At 47.7% G+C, this 27500-nt stretch overlaps 1 protein-coding gene across 11 annotated transcripts in view; it reads right to left on the bottom strand.

Moving 5' to 3' along the window:
• The window catches only part of HPSE2 (heparanase 2 (inactive)), an 85782-nt gene that overhangs the window by 21089 nt on the left and 37193 nt on the right, over positions 1-27500 (bottom strand). For all 11 annotated transcript variants that reach the window (XM_090145330.1, XM_090145323.1, XM_090145324.1 and 8 more), the window contains 2 exons: positions 2760-2933; positions 2132-2303 (listed from right to left, as the gene is read on the bottom strand). In XM_090145330.1, the coding sequence (XP_090001456.1) occupies positions 2132-2303; positions 2760-2933 (346 nt within the window). The remainder of the gene's footprint in view (positions 1-2131; positions 2304-2759; positions 2934-27500) is intronic.

Raw genomic sequence — 27500 nt, 5'->3', positions numbered from 1 at the left:
CATTGCCATTGAAAGCACCTCCCAAAATTTCTTCTGCTTGCTGGCTTTTGTGGGGCTCATCTGGGATCTCCAGAGGCAAGCCTTGTCTGTGATGGCTGCAGGTACAGCCCATGGACCAGTGCTGTGATGCTCCTGCAGAAGGCAGACAGTTCTCAGTAGCACAAACCAAGAGCACTGAGGAGACCTCGGGGAGCTGCTGGGAATAAAGCTCGTGCTGTCAGCTTAGGCACTGGGTTTTATTTGTTTGTCCTTTTGCAACTCTGCTTCCAAATACTGCAAATGAGCGTTTAACTCTTTATCTTCTTTTAATTCAATTTGTTCCTTGTCTTTAAGCCTTGCCTGGTAATACTATGGTCTTTATGGAGAGAAACTACTGGTTCTTTCCCACAGAACCCCTGGCTGCAAGGCTGGATGCACGGACTGCTCACCATGAGCTGCAGGCACTGGGTATGGGGTGCAGGACACAAGGGCTCAGCCACAGGGGCGGGGATGGCAATGAAGTAACAGTACATATCTTAGAGAACAGACATGCCCCTTGCAGCTTTCTTGTCTGGTGGACTGGAGAGCCCCCACCACTCTACATACCCCATTCCCTTTCATACAAAGATGGGTTTCCATCACCTTTCCCACCGCACTGTACACTACAGCCCCACTCCTGAGTCACACATCAGCTAACATGTGGCTCTGGAGCCAAGAGACCCCCGACCATGCTGCTCCACCATCTCCTTCCCCAGGACCCTGCAGCGACATGCAGAGGGCAAACGCAGCAGCAGGACTTCCCCTTGTCTGAGAGCTCCTTGGCTCCCATCCCTCTTGTTTTCCTTTCTCAGCCTGCTCCGCCTGGTGCTAACAGAATTCCTGCTGCTCAAGGCTACTACAGCACATTGCAGCTCCCTGAGCCGCTCTCACTGTGCTGAGCAAGCCCTGGAGCTGCAATGCCCACCTGGCATCAGCATGGATGCAGCCATGGTGCCCAGAAGGGGCTGCTCCCTGGCTGCCAGCAATGTTAGGGATACTGGCCTCGCAGCTGGGTCAACCAGCTTTATGGGCTCTGTGTGCTGCTGCAGCAGAGCTGAGAATCTGGCCCTCACTCCCTGCCTGCCTCGCCGGGGACCGCATCAGTGTGCTGTTTATTGTTTCTGCCAGATCATTCATGCAGATGTTAATGAATGTGAGACCCAGCTTTGCTCCCAGCAGAGTCCCTTCCACACCTCCCCCTGTCCAGCCCTCTGCGCTGGAGTTTCTGTTTACAGTCCTGCAGGGAATTTCCCCTCTGCTGGATGGTCTTCGAGCCCCCACGGTCCCAATTCCTGCTGCCAGCAGGCTCCCACACCTCCCTGGTTCCTGTAGCTGGCCAATGTCACCTCCAGCTGTCCAAGTCCCTTACTGTCACCATTTCTTCCCCACGCTCCTCTCTTCAGCCTCCCCAAACTCCAGCCAGACCTGCCTGTTCTCCTATCCATCAGTTTAAGAATACACCAGCAGACCCACCCCAGCATCGCTGTCCATTCCTGAGTGCCATTTTTACCTAAAGAGATGAAAAAGAAACCAAGAAGCTAAAGGCAGAGGGTCAGTATAATCAGTGGAAGTCACAGTGGTGTGATTGTGGGATGTACTGGTGGAATAGGATCATAGCACTGAATGGTGCCAGGTACAGTGTGACAGGCAAAACCTTCTTCAAGGGACAGCAGGAAGGGAGGTAAGGGCATTTCCCAGACAGGTCATGAACTCTGCTGGTGAAAGGGATCCGAATCTCAGTGCCACAAGCAGAAAAACTGTTTGTGTAACTTGGTCAGAATCAATGTGAGCAATCATGAGCAAAAATGCTTTGACAATGGCTCTGTGCAATACATTATCCTCTGCACAGGATGGAGCAGTGATGAAGAAAGGCACTACCAGTTTTCCTTCTGCACAGATAGAGAAAGCACAGGGAGAAGCAGCTAACAAACAGAAGGAGCAAAGTGGTGCCAGGACCCACCTCCTGGCCTCAAAACCTGCAGCTGTGTAGCAGCCTCTAACTGCATCCCTGCATCCCAGCGGGACGAGCATCTCGTCTTCCTGTAACTGGGAAACACTGGAAGCACTTGGGGAATGGCAGTTGGCCCAGACCAAACAAAACAGCATCACTTACCCTTCCAAGAGAGCCATGACATTCTTCCTGGGTCTCCCAATGTTCGGCCCATAGAGGTTTGCTCTGGAATAGGTACGGATGAGCTGCAGCAGGCTCCTCAGGTGAATGTAGTCCTTCCCCAGCTGGCTGCCGTTCACTGAGCGGCCAATCAAGGTCCGGTAGTTATTGGGCTCTGGGAAAATAAGAACAGATGGGCAAGGCTTGCTACCTCTGCTCTTCCATCTCCTCTTCTGGAGAGAGCTCACGTGCTGTCATGCAGCTCCTCAGATCAGTCAGCAGCACAGAGCTGCTGAGCAGTGGATGTGGGCTGTGACCACTCTGCTTTGCCAGCTGAACAGAAGCTGTGGGCCTTCTCCTCCAGAATGAGCCCCTTTGGCTAGAGCTGGGTGAGGACCTGCACCTCGTATCATCCTCCTGTGCCCAGGGGATGCCTGCTTCCCTTGGCACTGCAGCTGCTGTGCAGGTCCATGCAGCTGCTGCTCCGCCCACCCCAGGACCAGCCATGCCCCACAGCAGGAGCCTTCAAATCCCTCTGAACATACATTCAAGTGTCCTGGGACTCACGGACATCCTCTTCCCAAAGAGAACACCACTCGGCATTCCCAGGTCTCCCCGTTCCCACACTCACCATTGCCCAGCTCCCAGGAGATGTTGTATTTCTTGCTGGCACTGTACTTCAGCAGGCTGAGTGCATTGGAGCTGTTCCAAGAGTTATTGGGATTTCGACGCAGAGCATTCAGTGCAAAGATCAGGTGAAGGCCAGAGCAGTCAGCAAAGTTATAGAGTTTGTCTAGAGACCTGGCTGGGAAGAAACAAAACACAGCTTGTAATTCAAATGAAAGCCAGTTCCAGGGAGGTTCAAATGATCCTGCTGTCCATCAGACCTCAGCTCCTGTGTGGATGAACTGGGGTCAGGTGCCATCCCTGTGACATCTGTGACTGCAGAAGCGCACCTGACCTTTGAAACTGGGATAGGATTCCAGGCATGGGCTAAACTCCTTCCAGCATAGAACTTGGACGCTCTCCACTGCCGTGTCGAAGCTAAGGGCAGCGTTACCAGAGACAAGAGGCTTTATAATGTCTCTTTTCATCTGCTCCTGGCAAGGAAATATCAGCCTCTCCTGAGCTCATCCCACCTGGCACCGCTTCTGGGACAGCGCTGGGGAGGAGAGGAGCTGCAGAAGGAACCACCAGCTCAGGGTCACCTCCTGCACACTGTGACAGCACCATGGGTACTCCTCTTGGGTCTTGGGGTCGTCGTTGGCTCCAGTCCCGCCCTTGTCCCCAGGTTCCCAGAGTGCTGAGAGCTGTGTATGGGAAGGGATGGGAAGGCTGAGTGCAGGCTGGGGACTATGGAGCAGTGAGTCCTGGAGAGACAGCCTGGGCAAGCAACCATGCTGCTTGGCAGCACTCACACGGTGTAAGGAGATGATCAACAGCCACAGCAATGTGTCAAGAACAAACCATGCTGAAGTCTTCACTGGCAGAACAATAGCACCACTGTAGGTCTTATACCTTGATGATTTTTAAGGCTTTTGACATGACTGCACATCAAGTTCTCTCTGGCAAGCAAGGTGACCGTGCTTCGAGAGGTAATGCATACACTGAGAACTGCTATTGGTTATCTAACGTTCAGTGGAAGAAACCCAAAGGGTGTAGGCAGCCTGCCCTGAATCTTCTTACACTTTGCCAGTAAAGAAGAGCAGATCAGAGCTGCTAGGGCATTAAGGTGCTGCTGTGCACCCCCACGGCCAATGGAGCTGAAGAGGATAGCGAGGAGACATGGCATGCGGCAGTGTTGTGCCACTGCTGTGCCACACTACATGCATGTGGCACTGTGACCTGTCCTGGTCCCTGAGAACCACAGCAAACGTGGAGCTGCCCCTGAGGTCTGAGGAGAATAAACTTATTTTGAAAGCAGTGCATTAGGAGGCTCACAGAACTCAGCTGAGTTGTTGTTTATTAGATTGCAGCAAAGGCATGGGAAGACGAAAGGAAAAATGTAGAAAAGAAATTGCCAATCCTCATATAGGCTTTTTTTTTTTTTTGTAATGCTTCTGGTTGTTTAAGTGAAAAGTAGCTGAGTTAGATTAACCTAATGCATTCATCCCACTGGCTCAGGCACATTAGCTGGTTTTCTGGATGCTTAGTGGATTAGAGACAGATACAGTTACTTAATACTCATTTACTTCAGACCTTCGGGCAAAAAGCTGTGCTTGAAATGACATTTCTGTGAAAGGGATAAGATAGACAACCCCATGACAACAGGAAGACAGCCGAAAGGTGTCACCTGCAGCTCCCCTGATAAAAATGAAATCTTTTCACCAGTGCAAAACAGCCATAGTTCTTAAATGTTACAGGAGGGATTTTGTTTCTATTTAGGAGTCTCCTTAGAGGGCTGGGAATTGATTTTCCATGCATCGACCGGAGGAAACAAGCTGCCTGTTCACCCCAGCACAGGCCCTGCCACTGTGAAATTCTATTTTCCCCACGACACTTACTCTGTTTCTGTGAGCCTGCATACAGATACCTCATGCATTTTGTGCTCTGCCACGAATTTCCAAGCTGAAAACCACCATGGGGTGGTACGGAAGGGAACCACCAACCCTAACAGGAGACCCTAACAGACTCGATGCCCAGCTGGCACCAGCTGCCCACCCACTGTGCCCATCTGATGTCTCTATTGCAATCAGCATTGAGGTGGGAAGAGCTCAGCCGCAGGTCACTAAACCACAGTGCAAAGCATATTGTGAAGACCCTGAGCATTGATTGTCCAGCCCTTCATAAGTACAAACGGCCCAAAGAAATTGCTGTAAATATTTTACTGCCATGACTAGGGATGGCCACATTACTTCTGAATAATGAGAACATGAAGAATCGCAGTATTATTAACAGCTGGCTAAAACTCACTTTGAATTCTGGATAATTGCACCATTTTTTCTTCATCGAACACAGAAAATCTTCCAGGAATTTAACCTTTCCCCAGCTAACAGATCATTAGGCAAGGCTTTCGCAAAGCTTTTCAATAGACAAAGCCATTGTCGTACCAGAATGAATCTTAATAGAGCAGAACTGGATTTATATGATGCTCTCGCTGCCCCTTTTCCCCCTCCACCCACTGCAGGCACACATACTCAGAGAGGGAATAAAGCAAATAAAAGAAACCCATATACATTAGCATAAGAAAAAGCAATAAAACACCAACTTTAGGGCATATAGGTGCAAAAACCAAGGCAGAGGACCCAGTTAGCTGTCATGATGGTGTACTGGAGCCTTCCTCTGGAAGCTCACACCCCATGGCCCTATGACTAGGAGAATTTAAAGGCTGTCTGGGTCTTGTTGATTCTTTACAACCTTGTTTTTGAAGGTCTGGACACATCTGAAGAGCTAAAACCGTGCTACAAGGCATGACCAGGTACAGTGGGTGATGATCTGCTCACATTCCAGCTGCTTGCACGGATCTCTCACCCTGAACAGAGGGAAACAAATGACTTCAGAATGCAGAGATGTGTCTGTGTGGCCACAAATGGTGGTGGGGCTCATGGGGCAAGTATGTCCTGTGGGATTCTTTTCTTTTTATATGGGGCTGAATTTTAACATTCTCTGAAAGACGGATGGCACTTAACTCAGCAGCCTGCCAACACAAAATCTGAGGCACATTAAGACATCTCTGGCAGTTTAAAATAATTGCAGAGAGTTTCCAGTCTTCATTACTGAGTTAAACGTTATACTAGAGGCTTTTTAGAGAACACAGCCTGGACTGCCATTTGATTAGAGGGACAGCTCAACAATCTCTGGGTTTGAAAGCCTTCCACATTTTTTATTCAGCTTCAGAAATCCTGCTTTGGCAGGGTGAGCCTGGAAACCCGTGTGCACGCTGAGCAGGAGCTGGAGCCTGGGTGGTGGGGCACAGCACGGCATGTGGGGGCAAATGCAGAGCAGATGAAACCTTCTGTTTGTAAAGCAAATAAATGCAGTTCTAGGAATAATGTTTTCAGCTAATTGTGGGGATCGCTTGATTCAGCTTTGCCCATAAATTCTGCCTGAAGTATCCCTGGAGCTCCTCGTGCCAGGATTCCCTGCCCCTAGAGCATCCCACAGGAGATAGCAGAGGGAAGGGGTTGGGTAAGAGCTGGCAAAGAGCAAACAGAAGGCAAAAGACAGCTCTGCAGGGAGGGGGCAGAAAGGGCAGAACACAGTGTTCAAGGAGGAGATGAGTAAGGCGGCTGGGGAGGGAGATGAATGGAAAAAGAAAGGTATTCCCACAGCCAAAGGAACAAGTGGGCACATGGAAAATTCACAAACTGCTACCACTGTCAGCTGAATCCCATTTGCACTGTCTCTTTCAGGCTGAACATCCTCAGAATACCATGTGTGTGGCAAGGACTTGATGTTTTCTTAGCGAATAAATATGAATCAGAAGATACACAACAGGCGATCGGAATAACACCAGACCCAAGGGACTGGCTGGCAAAACTAGCCTGCAGTCTTCCCACGGCTCCTGTCCTCAGGCAGGACAGTCAGAACCCTCATCCACAATGTGCAGAGAGCAGCCTTCATCACCACCAGTGGATCAGAGGCAAAGCAGCATCCCACTCTGCCCATATGCACCATAGCTGGATCCACATGACCACAGGAAGATGCTCCTATAGAATCACCAAGGTTGGAAAAGACCTCCAATTCCATTCTGGATGCTAAGCTGTTCCTTCAAAGCCGCTGCTAAAAGCGAATTGTAAAGCTTTTGAGGATACCAAGAAGCCTACACAGTTGCTGGAAATTGCATTCTAATGATGACCATCCCAGCTGGGAAGCTGTTTTGTTTTAATTCAGTCTTCTGAAGCATTCTCCTAGGCAGTAAAACCGCATTGTGTGAAGATGCTTAAGAATTTGCAGGCAAAATCACCGCCAGTTTGCTGGCCTCAGACCGACAGGCACTTCACCTGAAGTGCTCCCTCTGCCTCATCAAGCTCCCGACTTCCACCAAAAGGACGGAGATGCACAGTCCCATCCCATTGCCCTGCTATGGCACGCTGGAGGTCTGCTCTGAGCAACAAGAAGTGCTTTGGCAGAGCCCCACAGTGCTGTAGGAAGGGGATCTGCTTTAATCCCATCTGAGGAATACCTGAAAGTTGGAGGAACTGGCTTTAATACTGCCCGTCAGTGAAGAAATGCCGCGTGCTGTGTGTTAATGAGGAGCTGGATTTCGCCTCCAGCTGGATGACAGATGGGGGATCTGGGGAGATTCCCCCCGGAGTATCGAGGAGGCCTTGTTCCAAGGGAATTGTCATCATCCCCGGTCTTTATGCAGCTCAACACTGACCCTCGATATTCATTCAAGTCTTTAACTAGATATTTTATTTCATTGCCAATCCAGAGGTGATTATGCTGACCACGTGAGCTAGGTTCAGCCTGTAGCTCTGCCGTACAGAAATAGCAGTCTGGGGGCTTGGTGTCAATCTCTCGCCAATAAGGAGCTTGGCTGGCAGCCATGGATTGTGGGCTGAGTTCCCAGCTGGCATATAACTTGGAAGACAACCACGAGGTCTGGGTTCAATATCCAATTGCTAAGGAGTCTGGCTGACAGCCTCATTTTGTGGAATGAATCCCAAATTAATATAATGCTTTTGATACCAGACAAGGGGCATGGCCTGCTTCCAAATGCTGTAAGGGCTCAGATAAAAGCTGTAGGCATTGGGTTCAGCGTGTAAATGGTACCGAGGTCGGATAACAGTCAGGATTGGGATTAATCCTCAGATGGTGAGAAAAACGAGTGAACCCTGAGCTCTGCCTTCAAGCAAAAAGGAGCTCAAATGAGCAGAATAGCTCTGTTTTCCATCCTCGTGTGGTAAAGAACTCACAGGACAGTAATGGTTTTGAGGAACAAGTGTAAATTGACATGGAGCTTCAGATGAGACGTGAGATCTGGGTTCAATCTCAAAGTGCTGTAAAGCTGAGATAATGGCCAGAGGGGCAATTTCCAAATTGTTCTAGCCTTGTGCCTGGGCAGAAACCGAGATCACATTACATTTAGGAAAGATGCTTTCTTCTGCTGCATAACTCGGACTTTTAAGACATTTTCTCTTTTCAATCAGGATAAATCAGGCACCATTTGAATTCTCAGAGATAAACAGAGGTGGTCGGGAAGAGGTCTGAACAGAGTAAGGGAAAATGAGGCTGTGATCACCACCTGCTCACATGCATATTGCTGGGCTTCAGGCATGGACAAATTTGATACCACCTCCTCTGCCTCAAAGAAACTGCAACCACGGACTGGAAGTGAAGCATCCCAAAACCCTGCAAGAACAGCAACTGCACCTTCCTAATAACCACGGGTGCAGAAGACAAGTGCCACCAGAGCCATTCTGTGTCACCGATCACTCATAGTCCACAGCAAAGCCACCTTCACCTACACAGGGAGCGAGTGAACACGCTGGTGCTGGGAATGCAACTGCAGATACAACCCAGCTCTGCTGCCAGAACGTTTGCTGACAGAATGACTGTTTTATATGGCTATAAGAGCAGCTATAATCGCAGCTGTCTGAAAAGCAGCAAAATCTATGATGTGTGTTTCTAAATCCAATGACAGCTGGCAGTGCTGCGCTGCAATTCCTTCTTTTACACAGTTTAGCTAAAACACTTCTCCGCGGATCACCCCAATTTATCAACAAACAGCAGTTTCTGGAACAATTTAAAAGCATTCCCAAATAGGCAAGAAGTGGTCAGCTCTTCAGGCACTCAGCGATCTGCGAGCTCCCAGGCAGGAGGCAGCTGGGACAGACAGGAGGCAGATGGGGGAGGATGGGGCTGTAGATGGCACTGCTGATGGATAGGGGAACAGCAGAGAATTACCCACGGGGGAGAACATGATGGTTTAAACGGTTTAAAGCTATGCCAAGGTCCAGACACAAGCCATTTCTGCACTGCCAGGATGTGGTGTGGACAAGACACGGGGTGTGCATTGTGCCTGTCCCCCACGTCCCCATAATCCTATGCACAGTTATTTCAGGGTGCCGTTATTGTTAGGCTGTGTTTTTCTTTATAAACGCTTTTTTTCCCAACAATGCTAACGCTTCATCAAGAGGATGGGTGTTGTCTTTTTTCAAAAAAAAAAAAAAAAAGCAAGCTGCAGCATAGGCTGAGCACCATCCCGAGCACAAGCTGCGTGGCTAAACTGGAAGGGGAGGTACGATGCTTGTTTCTAACACCTTCATTTAATCCCAGCGCAAAGCTTAACCTGGGCAAGCTGTGCACCCAGTCCACCTGCTCCTGTTCCCAACATTACTATCTTTCTTTGCTGCCTGATCCTCCGTCACGCAGCAGATGCACGGCTTCCTTTCCGAGTTGCCTTGCGCAGGGATGCGAGCCAGACCCACCCTGCAGCACCCGCAGCGCCGTGCGCAAGCTCCCTGCCGCCCCACATTCATAAACCATGAGTCAAATCCCCCAAAAATACAAGACCTGGTTTGAGCCGAACTTTCATTGCCTTCTCTTTGCTAAAATTTTGGGTGCATTGTAGGGCAGCCTTAAGCTTTTCTACTACCACAAGGGCTAGAAGTTGATGTGCAGCAAAACAACCGCCTTGTTTCATTGGTTGTTTGCATTGGGCTCACGTCCCCATGGGATGCATGGATGGCGTCCCAGTGCACACTGAGGAGAAACCCAGAATGCAGAAAAACATCAGATTGTGGGTCCAAAGCACAATTCCTCCTCCCTGGGAGGAAGAGGGAGCGACCAAGGCTCTGTGTGCATTTTGTAAGCTGGGCATCTGGTATTTTTCAAAACTCTGAAACATTTTAACAGAAAACTATCCTGAAGGAAAAAAAAGAAAAAAAAAAAAAAAAGAAAAACCCCCAAAAAACCCCACACACCACCCCACCAAAAAAACAACGCATAAAACCGGAAATGTTTCAATCTGAAATCCTTAATTAAAACCACACTCTTTGGTACATAAAGGAGGAAGTTAAAAAAGAAATGTACTTTTGCACATTACAGACAGCATTATAATAAACACAAAGCACTGCCAAGAAAGAGGCATTTTCAAGGCTAAAGTAGATGCCTCCAGCTGCACTAAAATAATGTCAGAGGGCTTGTCCACATTACAAAGTGTCATTGCATCTGAACGCAATAGCGAACAACCAAGCTGGATGGATGGGGAGGACAGCAATTATTGGCGCGGCCGCCAGCGCTGCGGCAAGGACCAGAACCCGCTGGGGTCTGTGAACTCCTCTGCCTTCCCACAGATCCCAGACCCTGGTCTTAATCTGTAAAATATTTGAAGGAACTGGCCGCGGCTCTTCCTGCTCCTCTGCTCCGCACGCGGCTGGGCTCGGCAGATACGGCTCAGCTGGAGGGACCCGGCTTGGCAGAACTCTCCCGGCTGATCTTTGGGGAATCTTGTACCAGAGCACACAGGGTGGGGCCCGGACCTGACTTTTGAGGCATGAGCAGAAGGCCGGAAAAGGCCGGTGTCAGAGCCTGACGCCTGCACGAGGCAGCCGGCAAGCACAAAAGTAGTGCAGAAGTCAAACTCGGTGCTTGGGCAAGATGGAATGGATTTCTCGTAAAAGTATCCACCACCGGCTTAAAGTCTGCTGCACTGAAGGCAGCCTGGCCCCATAAAAATGTCACAGTTACTACTTAATGTCTGTGTTCCAAATAAGCACCTGGCTTCTAATCCAGACTTGCCCGTTTCAATCCTAGCAAGCCGGTCTTGCTATACATACACTGCCAGGGGGGTTTATTCCTTCTGGATAGCTCAACTTTAAGATCAAACCATATCTAAATATATTTTCATTAAGCAGCAATTTTATTTGCAGCTTTTCAGTATAGAATCATAGAATTGTTAAGGTTGGAAAAGACCACTAAGATCATCTAATCCAACTGTCAATCCATCCCCACCAAGCCCACTAACCACATCCCTCAGCGCCGCATCTCCATCTTGAACACCTCCAGGGATGGTGACTCCATCACCTCCCTGGGCAGCCTGTGTCAGTGCACAGCCGCTCTTTCTCAGAAGGAATATTTCCTACTGTCCAACCTGAATGATTGGTGCAACTTAAGGCCATCGCCTCTCATCCTGTCGCTGTTACCTGGAAGAAGATGCCGACTCCATCTCACCACAACCTCCTTTCAGGGAGTTGTAGAGAGCAATATGGTCTCCCCAGAGCCTCTTCTCCAGATTGATCAATCCCATTCTTTTAGCCACTCCCCATAAGACTTGTGCTCCAGACCCTTCACCAGCTTAGATGTCCTTCTCTGGACATCCTCATGTGCTTCATTATCTTTTGTATAGTGAGGAACCTAAAACTGAACTCACTCAACAGTGACAGCACTCATACCTTCACAGCAATACAAGCTCTCCAAACTCCCAACCAACCTGTAGTTATCTGCTGTCCTACCAAGTCATGATAACAGACCACGGCTATATGTGATACTTGGAGTCTCATGAGACAATATTGATGTGCTTAGGGAGGAGAAAGAGAGGATGCTGCAAAAAGCAGTGAAGGAGGAGTGGGCACCAAGATGATGTCTCCAACCCAGCAAAAGGACTGGAAGATAAATCTGAAGGGGATCACCTACAAAAGCTGCTGGGTGTGCTCAAACAGAAGGCTTTGGGTAAGGGAAATTGGAAGAGAAAAACTCAGTGTGAGAATAACAAAGTACACATATACTGTGACCGAAAGTCTATCTAAAAATACCGGGAGAATGAGGAATAAACAGGAAGACTTTAAAGCCCTCATATACACCAACAACATTTACTTTCACCCATGCTTCATAGGAAGACATTTGAGGGGAATACTGACATGAGAAGATACAACTTGCTGGGGAACAGGAAATAGGAAGGCTGTTTTTTACAAAGAATAATTTGGGCTTCAAAAAGAGATAAGAAACAGACTCTTTACATTTTACCAGGAAGAAAGAGGGAAACAAGGAGTGTTCTGCTAACCAGAAATGAGACACGGACAACAGCTTTTTGACCATCTGACTGAAGGAGCCAAATAACTGGAGTTTATAGGAACAGGTCATTTTAATTACCCTGGCATCTGCTATAGCGTCAGCCAAGCCAAGTTGCTAGAATGCAAGGGGAAGGTGGGGCAGAGGAGCAGGGACAGCATTTTTCTTACTTGGTTATTCTTGATATAGAATGTTGTTTAATAGTCCAAAGCTGGAAGCAAATTGGAGTGAAAGTAGTTACAAAACCATAAAACTCAGCAATTTAAGACTGTGAAGGAACAATAAAAATGGATTAAAGATAATGTATTTCAAAAAACTCAAATTTGAACAAATTCAGGGCACAGGTCAAGAGGATCTCTGGGGAAGGGAGTTTAAGACAGCATTTCCCAACCAGTGAGACATGGAGAGGCAACAGCTGTGCTCTGGGTCCAGGGGAGAGAGCAGCACAGAGAGAAGCAAGAAAACACCCTGGAAATACAAGTAAGAGGAAGAAGCAGGAAAATATCAACCCATAACTCAGTGCAAAACAGTGAGCAGTGTATTGACATATGACAGCTCTTCGCTTTATTTTTCATAGGGATAATTAACTGTGACATGGTTGTTAATCACAATAATTTTAAGTGTGAAACAGAAGCAGATTTGAAGAGGAAAGGAACAGATGAAATATGATTTAGGAAACCTAAACCACAAGGCACTCAGTTATCACTATAACGTCTGTGTGAAAGCACTTTGCCAAATACAGACGTTTCATATTTAGTCAATACATACTTTTTCTGCATATTCACTGAGAATTTTGCTACCATAGGCACTCCCTCCTGCAATAAAACACTGCTCTGTTTAGCCCTTTGCTCACGTGGTTTTGCCCCTTCTACACCTGAAGTTTACTGACTGCTTTACTCCTCTGAACACAGCTGCATGCCTCACACCGGCTGCCAGCATTTCAGGGGGAATGCATCACTTCCAGCCTTACAGCAATGAAGATACCCTCTGAACTGCTTTCCCTCATCATTTTACGGCGAAGATCAAGCAGGACTCCTTGTGAAGCAAGCATCCGCAGCAGCTGGGTGAACTCGATAGGGGTTCCACATCTCCCTGTCTGCCTGGAGAACAGTCAAAGCCACCAGCACTGCAGATACATGGCCTTGGATGGAATGGGTGCCACGTTTTCACAACAGTTCCCCTGCAGTTGCTGCTGCCAGCACAACAAGTCCGCATCAGTTAGCGCAGCGGGGATGGAGGGATGCTCGCGCAGCCTGCCAGAACGGTAGCTCCAAAGCCCATCCATCCATTGGACAAACGTCATGGCTAGAGGTGGCTGTTAGAAACACGGAGCCATGTAGGAAAAGCAGGCAGATGGAGCATAGCTCACGTGCAGCATGCAGGACTCACTAAACACACAGCAAAAGGCTCCGCCGTGAGCTACCGCAGTCAATGAACGGATTTAGAAGCCAGAACTTATGTTAGCGCTTTTCCAGAGAGACCTGCTGTGTGTTTCTTGCTACATATGTGCCCAACTGCCGAGCGACCTACAGCACTCTCGTACTACCGCAACACAAATCCTCCAACTGAAAATACATCACATTCTGGAGCTAAAGAGTCATATTAAAATCGAGTAGATGAGGTGCTGGATTAAGCTAATGGTATCATTGGCTTGCCTTCTGGGAAAGGGATCTGAGATTTTCGCAATGTACTTGTCAGATTTTAAACTTTCTCCACTAAACAAATAACCACCGTTAAGCCTCTGAAAGGGACTCTGCCCCCAGCCAGAGGAGATGGCCCTCAGAGGCAATTCCTGGGGATAAAGGCTGATCTAAAGAAGCGTAATTTCTCAGGGTTTAACTGAAAGTACCTCACTGGTTAAGTAAACCGTTATCTTTCTGGATACGGCATAATCTCCATTGAAAAATAAGTGGATGGAAAATAATAAAACCAGCTTATTAAAATAAATTCCCCAAAATTGCATGCCAGTCTTTAATTAAATAATTCCACCTGAGAAGCCCATCCTCTCAAATCACTCATGGGATCTGCTCACTGGCTCCCACCTTGCCTAAATGGGAACCATGTGGATGGCATTAGGAGAGGGAAGTGCATGGAAAGGTGAGCCCAGCAAAAGGCAAAGAACACACCGTGGCATGCTGGGGAAGATTCAAGGGAGATAAAAAAGAAGAGGGCTGAAACCTTCTGATAGCAAAGAATGGCCAAATATCTGTACATCAGAAAGGCTACAAAAGTGGAAAGGAAGGTGATAGAAGTTGGAAGATGAGGGCTTGTCCCTGGAGGAAATGCTTCAAAACCATGCGTTTTTCAGCTTTGCAATGACCTTGCTCCATTTTTGCTGTGGATGTTGGAAGCCTGATTCTGCAAAATAAGGCTAGCTGTGCATTACTGTACAGCTGATAAGCGTTACACTCTCAGAACTGGAGCATATATTTATGCTCACAGTGCTCAGAAACAAAAGATTCTCACTCAAATTTCAGGTCATCTCCTCAAGCCCTCAGTCTGCAACTTTGGCATAAGGAATTCACATTTAAACAGAGATTATCGAATGAAACCATAAACCTCAAAACAGGCTTTAATCACTAGCCTTAGTTTTGACATGCTCTTATGCTGCATCAGCACCAAGGGGACAAACCAAGAGAGAGGACAGCAACCAGGAGGCGAGGCCAGGCACCAAGGTCATCTCCTGGGAAGAAGACCGATAGAACTGAGGGGGCCCCTGGGGTGAGGGCATCTCCATCCCCCTCCACCCAGCAGCACTGAGCCCCAGGCCACAACTGGAACCTGGTGGCGAAGGGCTGCTCAGCAGTTCAGCAGCTTTGGGCACAAACACTGATGGCAATTCAGTGTCTGCAGTGACTTTGGGAGAAACAGAATATTTTGTGTGCACGTGCACATAATTCAGCATTTGTGTCAGAACAGAAGGAGGCACTGGGGAGGGAAGGTTTATCAAGCTGATGCTTCAGGCCCTTGTCAACCACAGCTGGCGCTCCAACACACACAAGTCCTGGCACAACAAGGACAACACAAGCATGTAACTATCAGAGGGGCTGGAAATCCTCATTAGCTTGCTGATGGCCATTCACCCAAGTGCAATCTAATTGTCAAAGGGCTGAGCAGAAGGAAAACACAGTCTCTGCAGAGCTCTGAAGGAGTTCCGATGGTGCTGCTGACAGCCATGCTGCAGGAGGGCATTGGCTGGAGCACCGGACTGAGCAGGTTTCTAATCAGTGCATTCCCTGCATATCCCATCCCTTAGTGCAAGAGGCTCTGTAAGTCCTATCAGTGATGATTTCCTACTTCTTGAAGAACGGAGATCTGCAAAATTTCCTTAGCCTCTAATGGCTCTTTCCCAAGGACAGACGCGCTAGGAGGTGCAAGCTATTGGCAGCTCAAGGGCCCAGAGGAGCTGTTGACCGTGTTTAGGCCACAATCCAGAGGACTTGATTTCATCCAGTGTAAGTGGAACTGTTTTATTTATTCTAGTGGTCTGATGGCAAGGGAGGAGTGCTCCCTGGCTGCCCGCAGCAGCCACAGCCCTGTTCCAGACACAGGGCCCAACACAACCCCATTCCACACAGCAGCACTCTTGTGGGCCGGGTGCCCATCCTCACGTGCCATTCAGAGGAGAAATTTTGTCAAATCCATGCTGCTTCCTCAATCCCTTTTCCTGCCTTCAGGAGCATTTGCTCTTCTCTCAGACCTCACTGTCTGGACCTCTCAGATGAGCACCTGTTGTTGCTCAAGAATAACAGCTACACGTCATGCTGGAGGGCTGGCTGAGCCCTCACCCATCTCCCCGATGGCTGAGAGAGACAACTACAGAGGCAGGGCAACTACCTGTCAGGGCAACTACACTGATAGATTCCAGCCTCCAGCAACGAGTGACACGGGGACATCCTGGGCCAGAGATACCACCTGGAGATTTATGAGATTACCCTTTCAGTGCCTTGTCCCAACAACCTCTGAATTCCTGTAAGATTTTCGCTGCCTTGTGTCCTGGTTGCTGGTGTTGTGAAGACTCTTCCTTGGAATGGCCATGGTGACTTCCGCAGGCTTCACCAGGACAGAAACTAGGAAGCACTTTCCCTCCATCATGGGTCATCTTTGTTAGAAGTAAGGGTTTGAGAAGCAATAAGTAAACAGGGAAGACAAGAGCAGAAGAGGCACCCATCACAGAGACACAATGGCCTGGTGGCAGCTCTGCCACCAAGGTGTAGGGCAGAGCACTGACCTCGTCCAGCTGTGAGTGTAACACTGAGCATTACACGGCAGCCAGATCCCTACTTCCCAAATAAAAACAAGAGCAACAGCCAGGAAGCAACAGCAGCCCCAGCATTTCACGTGCAACTCAAGTGTGACAAAACTCAACTTGAAGTAACCTGCTGTCCCTTCTAAGGTCTGAGAGCAAGATGTCCTAGTTTGCACAACACAGCGAGTGTGCTGAGTACTCAGCAAAAAATCATGCCAAATTATAAATAAAGATCCAAGAAGGCTTGACACAAATACTGAGGCAATGACTAGAGAAATGACTTATGAAGTGCACAGTGAATGCCTGCAGGGCTGACCAAATGGAGGAGAAGCTTTTAAGAACTGCAGGAGCTTTCCAGAAGAACAGAATCTGAAGAGTGCCAATTTGTGTCAAAGATTTTCCATCTGCACATAAATAAATAAGGAAGATGGAAGCAGACGAGGAGAAGCTTGTGTTGTCCATCACAGGGCCCTATGTGGGTGTAGCTCCTTCAGTGCAGAGCTGTGCTGGACTCCAGTGAGACTGAAGTGTTGCAGATGGCCTGCAGTAGACAACTGCATGGAGGCTGAGTTATGTGCTAGAAGTCTGATTCTGCCTCCAAAATTAATACCACATTCTGAATGACTTTCTGGACCCTCACAGCATTCACCTGCCAGAGAAACGGGAGAGGGATGGAGCAGCGAGAGCAAAGAAACAAGAAAAGACGACACAAGACGATAAGAAGAGGGCACAAAGAAAACATCCATCAGCCAGGCCATGATGTCTCAGCTCCATTAACTCCCACTGCTGCTAACCACAGCTCCTTAGCACCCGCAGGGTGGTCAGCACACCCACAGTGGGAATGGAGGGCTGTGAGGGGGCAAAGGCAGGCTGGGGAGTGCAGGAGGGGAAAACATTTGGGGGTTTATTTTTCACACAGGATTCACAACATTCCTCAGAAAATTTAATTTTGTTGTCCTGTTCTTGTTTGCTAACCAGAACCAATTTAATTTTAAAGCAACACGCAGAGCCAACGGCGGGAAAAACATTTTGCAATGGCTCTTCACTCCCAGTTGGAACAGGCAGAACAACTTAACTCGTTCAGCTCCCTCAGCCACCACAGCAGCCGGACCATGGGCCCACCAGCAGGGGAGGGAAGCTGTGGTTTGGGGACAAAATGGTTTGTTGTCACAGTTAAACAGCAGAGAGCTCCTACACCTCTTCTTCTAGCAAGAATATGCACATTGCTCATACCAGCGTGAGAGTCTTCTGTGGCTTCATGTCTTGTTGTGACAGTTTGGTAAACAAGCTGATAACATCAAGTGCTTCTCAAAAGCAAGGTTAACACACTCACGTGCAATCTGGCTTCTCAGGAAACACCAGGAACGCCAAACACATCGCTTCTGCTTACCATCTGCATGAGCTTATTCAGACTAAAATAACAAAGTGTGTTTCCTGATCTCCGTCAACATAAATAGAGCCATTAAGCTGCAAGAGTGTTTACATTCTGGAAAATAGTCATTGCATTCATCCTGATTGCTCTCCGTCCCACAGCTCCACTACAGCCCCACACCACGGTGCCAGCCCCGCCAACCTCCAGTCAACATCTGGGCCTCAAAGCCAATGCAAAACCTCTCACAAATATTATATGTTACCATTCAAATTTGGCTGTATGACTAAAAACAAGGAGACACTTGAAGAATCCAGCTCTACTCATTGGAATAGCTGGCAAGCAGAAGTAGGAACATTCACATTTTTAAATGGAGCTCTTCTGGTAGGTAGAACTGTAAATATTAGAGCAGTCCTGGAGTTTCCCAGCAGCGTTCTTACAATAGCCCTGCCCTCTGTGTTGCACGTACCCCGACATTCCAACACAAGCACGTAGAAATGGCACTGCCTCCATCCCACAGGACATGCATCCTGGAAGGAAGGGCACCGTACCATCTGGAAGTTTCTGCATCTCTGCGCATCGGGGCCAGATGCCATCCTTTTTGAGCTCGGTTGGACTAAATGATCTGAAGAGCCTTTTCCAATTTTAGTGGTTTGATAGTTCTACAGATCCATGAATCTGCTCACTAAGAAGGGCTGGGAATAACATCCCCCAGTCCTCACTTGGGTCCCAAGAACATGTCTCCAAGCCCCATCCGCATGCATGGCACCACTCACCCGTCCCCACCACTCGCCTCCCTGCAGGTGCTCCTCTAATTGCTGAGCCCATTGTTTGCTTTTGGCCTAGCTTCACCTGCAGAATTTTCGAAGAATGAGAATTCCACATTTGGAAATAATAACAAAAGGATAAAACCGGGCAAATAATCGTGCAGGCCAGGTCACACATTCCCGTTTTATTAGACTCAAACCTTCCTGAAAGAATTTTCCTGAATCTGCGTGTACTAGCTAAGCGCAAATATTTTCTAAAGGACATTCCGTTTCACAAAATGGAGGGGCTCCATCACTGCAAGAGTTACATCATAAATTATCCATTACAAGTTCGGCGAGCTCTGTCTTTGTGCTGTGTAGCATAGCGGCCCTGGACGTGCCCTTTCTTCCCTGCTTGGCAAGCCAACCCCGCAGTTTCATGGTCCCATCAACAATGTTCCTTATCGCAAGGCCAGAAAGCTCTGTATTGCTGCTCTTCACAGCTTTTGTCTTTGTCTCAGTCCCAACTGAAGGTTTCCCTTCCCTCCTTTCTCTATGGCTCTCCCTCTGCCAAGAATTAACTCTGGAGCATTGTGGACACAGGATGAAAGTCAAGGTGGGAGACGAAGCCACTATCACAGTCCCTCTGCACCAATCAGGACAGTACTGCCCAGCCCAGAAAAAGCCCACACAACATGAAGATGGGTGAGAAAAGCAAGCACAAAAGCATTCCCTTCAGCTGCTGATGTTCTGCCAACCACGTCACACGCAACCATTTAGCAACAGGGCTTTAGAAAAACAGTGCATGAATCGTAGCTTCTACCTTGCATTTCAAGGCACCTGAGCTATGCCAGCACTGTTTTAAAGAGTAAAATAAATGTGTTTTCTCATTTGTACATGAGCAGTGGCAAAATGGGACCATGCACACTCTGGGAATGCCACCACCCTCATCCATGCATCCAAGGGAAAACTCCAGAGCTCTCCTCGCATGCCAGGAGCAGCTCTGGTTCCAGTGCTACGCACCCGCTGGGAGGGAAGCTTTCATCACAGCCCGTAATTAAGGGGAAATGTTAATGTTACATGTTAATAGCTTGGAACATGGGTTGTCCTGGGAGTTCAGAGAATTTTAAAAATGCAAGTATTTTGATAAAGCTGATCAGCTTACATACCAGCCTTAATTCCAAATAAATCAGGAAGGTTTGACTCTTTCATGCCTTAGAAATAGAAAGCACCTCAGCACATCTCAGGTACACTGCAGACAGGCACAGCACCCAGCACCTTGCTTCTGTCCCTCTGCATCCAGTTAAAGAATTGCATGCTTTGCATAATTCACCCTAAATATCTACAAAAGCCCACAGATTTGCTATGGGGAAAATGTTGAGTAAAAGGATGCCTGCGGCCTGACTGTGTATTTTAATCACGTCCAGCCCTCTTTGCTTGAGGTGTGTGTATCAAATGTCTGTCCAAACAGGAAGGACGCACACACGGGATGCTCAGAACAGCCGGAGCTCACGCACTTGAGAGGGAACACATTTCTCACTGTGCGTGGGCTGGCTCTGAGTGTCAGGAAGAGCATGGGGAGCGATGCCCAGCCACGGGGCAGTTCCATCTCCAGGACATTGTCAGAGCAAACCAGGATGGAGTTACTGGGGAAGGGGCATTTTGAGGCCGCCCCCTGCCTGATGCTGGGTCCTGCTCAGCCCAGCTGCTGTCCCAGTCTGTTCTCAAGTGCGTGGCAATGCTTCACTGTCAAAAAGACAGTGCTAGCCAGAACTGTTACCACATTATTCAGCATTAAGAAACATTTTCCACTTAAGAACAGACACAAGTTTCAAGCCAGTGCAAAAGCACCCTTTCAATCAGTGGTAACAATGGCATCATTCAGCTCTGCTGATGCTCCAGCCGAGATCTTCTGCCTGTACGGTTTTAATAAATGCAGCCAAATAATGCAGGGAAGGGCTCTCTCTAAAGCCCTATGGAAGGTTTGTGCACTCTAAATCAGAGCACTGCACTTGGGACAGTTAAGGTGGTACCGCGCGCACGAAGCCCCCTGGGATGAGGATGTTCCCAGCACATGCTGAGGCAGTACAGAGCTCTGTGCAGCCGAGCCCCAAGAGAGGGTGAAAAGAATTATGGAGTGTTGAGCTAATTAAGTTCACAGCCTTAATTATTGGAGCACTACAGCTGATAATGCAAAACCAGCCTTGTAAACAGGCTGCTATTTTCAGCCGCTCACGCCAACAACTTTCTTCCGAAAGCATCTGCTGCAGCACTCAAACTCGTCCCATCCCAAGGGCACATTCTGGAGAACGTAAAAAGGCGCTCTGAGGTGCTGCAGCCTCAGGTAATTAAAGCAAAAGGGATCTTGACAATTCCCATCTTCAAGCAAATAATCAAAACATGATGGAACATTTCATACTCATCTGCGGGGTTGGATCACACATGGCTTGAGCTACAAAAAAAGAACATGGGAATTCGGTTTTATGTACAACTTCCAAACACATAACCTTTAGCTCCTCTTTGGAGCACCCCTGTGAGGTCGGGGAGCCGGAGGTAGGGTCGCACGCAGCCCCGCGGCCGCCCCAGGGAGCACAGATGGAGCCGCAGCTCACACCTTGCCTGGCCCCTGCTTTCCCACCACACTGAGGCTCAAAGGCCCCAAGAAGCATCGCATCACCTTGTCTGACCCCTCGTACATCACACGCTATAGGATTTCACCCACTTACCCATGCGCTGAGCCAAATAACTCAAATTTGGCTGAAGCGTCTTTTCTATAAAGCATCCAGACTGAACATAAAGCATTACAAGATGAAGAAGATAAGCCATTTTTTTCTTTTCTTTTTTTTTTTTTTAATCCTCCTCTCCCTCCTACCTTAGGTGGTTTATGCAGACAGCTAAATATTTGTGTTCTGTTCCTAGCTGGAATTTTTTTGGTTTTGGCTTCTGGCCCCTGGGTCCTGTTCTGCCTCTAGCCATTAGATTAAGAGACTCTGCAGGAGGTTATGCATTTGGTTTTTGTTGGTTTTTCTTTTCCCCCCCCTGAGAAAACACAAATTAGGCAACTTTTTAGTCCTCTTTCTGATACCCTAAATTGTCAAGTTGTCCAGTGTGCAACAGCTGCAACAGCGCAGCAGCCAACCTCTCTGCACCCCACGGAGCACCCTCTGGTCCTTCTGCCTGTGCTCAAGTGAAACAGCAAGTTGCACATTTTGGACAAAATCATGCCTGAGCTGGGCAGGGGATGCTCAGGGATGGAGAAGTGAATGGGGACAAAAGATTGGAAATAGCACAGGGCTGTGCTGGAGGACACCAAGCTTTCCCATTACAGCAGCAGTCCATTCGTTTCAGTGCTTCACACAATGAGGTACAGAAAACACTCCTTGGAGGAACTCAGTGCTGATTAAGGCCAGAAGAGGTGGTCACATCACTGAGGTTACCCTCCCACATAGCCAAAGCCAGCTGCCTCCCAGGCAACTCCACAAGGCTTAAAAACTGGAGTTTTACTCAGTATCAATGAACAGGAGAAGTAGACATTTTTAGTTGTTGTTTTCCAAATAGAAAACAAGTACACTGGATGTCCTATTCACTTACTGCACTGCTGCCCACTCAGTTTAGGACTGGATGTTTCCAGGGACAGGGTTTAAGCAATTACACGTGCATGTGTAGGGCACTCTGACATGTTGCTCCAACAAGCAGACTATCACTGGTTGTCAACGTGCAAACAAAGACCTCAAGCATGAGTTGGGATTCATGGGCACTGAAATAACATATTCCACAATTCTCACAACAGATGGTGATTTATAATTCACCCAGTTACCTACATTTCATGGCTTAGAGCAGAATTGTTTACAGGGGAATGAGAGAGAGAGACAAAACCATCAGGTCTCCAGTGTTGTCATATGTCATTTAGCAACAAGACACATAGAATGGCTTAGACTGGAGGGGACATTTAGCAAACATCTCGTTACAAACCCCTGCCACGGGCAAGGCTGCCAACCACTGGATCAGACTGCCCAGGATCCCATATTAGGAGCTGTGTGGGACAGGCTGTGAACACGCAGCTCCGTCCCCTCCCTGCCCAGGCTATGCCCCAGAGTGTTATTGCGTTATCATTTCTGTGCGCCTTTTGTTTCACAGCACTTTTCTACATAATGCTGGCCAACACTTAATTGTAAGGACTTAGTCATTAAGCGAGTAACAGGAACTGGCAGGTTATGAGAAACATCTTTCCTGGAAAAGGTTCGCCTCAGCTGCTTAATAAGAACCATGATAGAGCGAGAGTGCCTTGGACCCAGGGGCCACCAGGAGCATACTGCTGTCACAAAGTTTTACAGGCTCTGCTAGACCTTCTGAAGGAGCCACTGAAAAAACAGGTGTGAAATTAGAGTAACAGAGCTGTGCACTGCCCTCTTTTTAAAAGAGAGGTCAAGCACCATGGAAAAAAAAAAGAAAAAAAACAGATACCACGCTGCTTTTGTGCACATCTCGTACAGAGAGCGTGTAAGGGATGGAGCAGCCTTAGGGTCCCTCCACAGCACTGCAGGACACGGGGCTGTGATGGTAACGTCAGGAGCAGAGATTTTAATCTCTATATGGTTATTGATTCAAGGAAGCAGCAAGATCAGTACAGCCATAGCAGTTAGGGTGCGCTCCTCTACATTGCTTCAGCAAACACTTCCTTCAGACGCCAGGAGGCACCAGCATCCTGAGAGGGATGGACTGGTGGGTGATGCTCCTGGCTCTCTTCTAACTATCTAAATGTGAGCGCATTTTCCAGCTGAGCAAGCATCGCTTCCCACTAAGCATGCTTTGGAAGCTTGTATTGCAAATAGATCCCCTATACCCTCACCTTCTCACACGCTTTGTGCAGCACAAACATCTCCACCAGCTCTCTCTCCACCCCCCTCCCCCCCCAATTCCTGCCTAAGGCTTGCATCCATCACCCCTTTAAATTACAGCCTTGCTGTTTCTTCATACAGCTCTCCTGTGTGTGCACATCACTGCAGGACTGCAGCAGCGTTCACATACCCACTGGCCTGAAGTTCCCTCTTTCTATCATAGTTACCAACATATATTTTCACACCTGACTTGCAACAGGGAGGAATAGTCCTTGCTATGTATGCTCAGAAATAAGGTGAGCATATAACATCTCCTGTCTGTGGTTAGTTACACGCCAGTGTGCCCAGTGCTGAGCAAGCATTGCCCACTTGATGAGATGCAGTGTGGCAGCTCCATCTGCAGGGTCATGCCATACATTTGGGTTTGGCTTTAGTTGCAACAAGCCAAAACAAGGATGCACTATAACACCTGGCATCGCTCTCACCCTCCTCTCTTCTGTCACCCACAGAGATAGGACAACTGGTGTGGTACTAACTAAGCCCAACATGGAGAAAAGCACACTCACATCCCTGCTACAAAGCAATGTGAACAACCCAAACGCATGAGCTTACTCACACATGAGCTTTTTAAAGCAGTGGCTGTAGCCAGCTCTGTTTTTGGGGACGTGATTGCCCCCAGGGAATGAGTCCCTATGTGACACACAGCCCCGCTGTGGGATTCCTGCTCCCAGGGATTTGCAAAGGCTGAAGATTTTATGGCATTTTTACTTTGCTTCAGGGCTGGATAATTTTATGGCCATTAATAGCACTTACAGCTAAGTAAGATATGCCTATGAGAAGGTAATCAAATGTCATGCATGAATCCAGAAACCAGCAGAGAGGTCTGAGGGAACAGTGAAATAATTATCTCGGAAAGGAAAGAGGAGATGTAATTATACATTTGCAATTAGCAATATGTACTTATACATTAGGAACTACACAAAGGTAAATTAAGCCAAGTGCCTGGCTCACAGGGAATGGCTCCAACCGCACCCTAAGCATCGCTGCTACGGAGAGGAATGGGAGCAAGGAGGGCTGCTGCCCATGCACCGCAATGGGGTCAGCAGCCCAGCACCTTATCGGTGTGACTGATGTCCATTACATATTTTGGTTTTTTTTCTGCAGAGGTTTCCTGAAAGGTTAATAAGTGTCAGGCAGCATCAGAGAGCCGCACAGCCGATCTGTCCCGTGGAACAGAACTAATGACAGAAGGTTTGTTTGTGAAGTGACCTCCGCGTACCGGTGCTGCACTAAATCATCCTTTCCAGCAGTTTCCAGTGCAGAGAAAGCAGCTGGCTTGCAGCCAGGATGCACTCCTGCACCCAGCCTGGTGGCACGCAGTAGTGCTGCCCCAGAGGGTCCTCCGTGGAGGCTGGAATAGAAAGAGATGCCACAGCCCTTGGCAGAAGAGATTCCTGGGTGTAGGCTCTTTGATTGTGGGGGAAGAAGGATGGGTTGCAACATTTATCCAAAAAAAAAAAAAAAAAAAAGCAGAGCCCTGCAAAGCTTCTAACTGCAGGCTAAAGAGTAGTCTTTTTTTCTCTCAGACTGCTTAGAAAAGAAAAAAGCTGCAGGAAAAGCATAGACTGCTGCAAATTAAATGTAAAAGCATAATAAAGCAAGTGAAAGATTTTAAAGGAACAACTCACTAAAGCCTTAAAAACTAATAAAAGCTTTTTTCCCCGCACATCAAAAGGAGGAAGCCTGCCAGAGAGGCTGTAGACTGAGGCGAAAAGATAAGGCTGCAAGAGAAAAGCCAAATTAATTCTTGGCATGTGTGTGACAGAGCAGGTTCCCGGCGCACAGCAGCGGGCTCCGTGGATGGGCTGAGGGATGGCACAGGGCGGTTCTGTGGGGCTCAGAGCCCTTCTGCGAGAAGGGGAGATGTGCAGACGAATGGGAAATGGCTTTCCTCCTAGGAAAGCTGGCGGAGCCGCTCTGCAGAGAAACACCAAAGAATTCCGAGCTACTCAATTTATTCCAGTGTCAGATCGTGCGTCAATCACAGCTTAACCACCGGAATATGTTAAAAAAGATTTTTTTTTAATTATACGTTACACTTTAATTTATCAAAGCTGGGGCAATTTTTAGATGCAGAGAATGAAGCAAGACAAATGTATGTACTAGAAATAAGCCTCCTTTTATACATACACACACTGAAGGCAGTTAATCATTAGAACAATTTATCTACGCTGCGGAGGATTCTCCATCACGTTATCTTTTTAAGGCAAAAAATAGAAACTTTTATTAAAATCTGCTCTGGTTCTACCAGGAGTTGGCAGTTTTAAGGAGGAGTTTCTGAATAAGAATTTTTGTTTGCTGTATTATGCAAGGCAGACAAGATTTTTGTTAGTGCCTTCTGACCCTAGAAGCCAAGAACGGCTGTAAAATGAGGGAGGTTTCCCACTGAAGGAGATAGTAAAGGAGTTCAATTGTATTTCTTTGAACTGTTCTGAAAATGTTTGCTTTGATATAGATATTCCTATTCAGTCAGTGTTTATTTAGATATCAAAAGGTACTGAAACTAATCAGAGCAGTTTTCCTGAACATCTATTTAATATAGCACAATAGACTTACTGAAGCATGTAAAATATCTGATGTATATTAGGACTTGAAGAGCTTGTGAAACTATGGATTACCAGCCCGGTGCTATGAATGCATTTGGGGGATTTGATGTGATGTTGCAGGATATTAATTCCCACCCCCATCACTGCAGCAGGGTGAAGGGAAAGCTCCAGTCCCTCTCGCAGCACAGAGACCAAACATCAGAACCCAACATCCAATTCATTCTAAACTTGCAAATCTCTGCACAAAGGTCCTTCTCTGATTGCACATGTCCTTTGCTAATGCAAACAACCGTCTGCAAGAAGGAACACTGAGCTTTGAATCAGAACTAAAATAGGTAGAACAGTCAAGCGTTAAACTAACCAGAGCTCTGGATCAAACTTTTCCACATTAGACTGAACTCCAGCCTATGCGCACCACACACCCTCTTTTAGTTAACACAGACTAAATCAGTTCTGATTCATATTCCAGTGAAGGATCAGCCCTTAATTCCCTCAAACGAAATCCAGACGTAAGGTGCCCCTCGCTCTTGCACGGCGAGGATACTTAAACATTTTCCTCCTTGATGTACACACTCAGGACACACAGCACCATGGTGCAAGCAAATGCACAAAGACAGCTTTTGACCACATCTGCTCCTCAATAGCAAGGCATAGCAAGGCTCCTATCTCCTCCCTGCCTCGCTAAAGGCAATTCGTATTGGATTCAGCCACCATATTGGAGTTACTTGCCACCAACCTGCCCAAGCCCAAAGGAAAACCTGTTTTTTCCATCCCGACCTCAGTGCTGCAGTAAGATGACATCTCCCCAGCGTGGTCCGTGCCAGAAACACAGCATCCCACACAGCCCCATGCCAATGGGCACACTCACCCACTGCCTGCCCTTTTCAGCTGTCCTTATTAAATCTTCTGCACACACCACCAGGAACCAGGGGAGGTGTGCTTGTTGGAAGCCCCTCTAAGCTATATCTGAACAGAAAGAACAAAATAACTCAATGGAACCATCAAACAATAACGGGTTGGGCTCTTCAGACTTCCTACACAATTTTTCTTCCCACTTTGACAGAAAGCTAGCTGTACTTATTCTTGGAATATGTTTTTTCATCCACTTTGTAGCAATTTCATCCAAGCCAACCGTCCTTGGTTTGCTTATGAGACAAATACTGCCTCACAGTTGAAATATATCACCACTACTATTACCTCCCTAGATCAATGGATGTCAGCAGAGAAAACAAATTTTCTCTTGACTGGTCTAGGTTAGACTGATGTTTCTTGTCATCTTATCCTCAAAGGGCTTTTAAATTAGTTCATAATTTTCTCTAGCATCTTCCTCATTATCAAAGTCAAAACAACCAGTTTGTAATTACGCAGCCCTCCCTTCTTGAGAAATGAGGATTGTGCTGGCTGTGCTCCTTCTCCTGGGACACAACCCTATGTCAAGAACAGCTGTGTGCAGACTGTATTATCCACAGACTCTATAGAGTGTTTTTTCCTAAGCTGCGCCCTGCCCACACACCAACCCAATGCTCCTGGGTTCCCCATCCCTGCGGACGTTCAAGGCCAGGTTGGATGGGGCCCTGATTGAGTGCCTGATCAACCAGCCCTCAGCA

This window comes from Phasianus colchicus, chromosome 8 (assembly GCF_987193195.1).
Source record: "Phasianus colchicus chromosome 8, bPhaCol1.hap1.1, whole genome shotgun sequence".
NCBI lineage: Eukaryota > Metazoa > Chordata > Aves > Galliformes > Phasianidae > Phasianus > Phasianus colchicus.
Note: the sequence above shows the minus strand (reverse complement) of the source record. Positions and strands in the feature narration are given on the sequence as shown.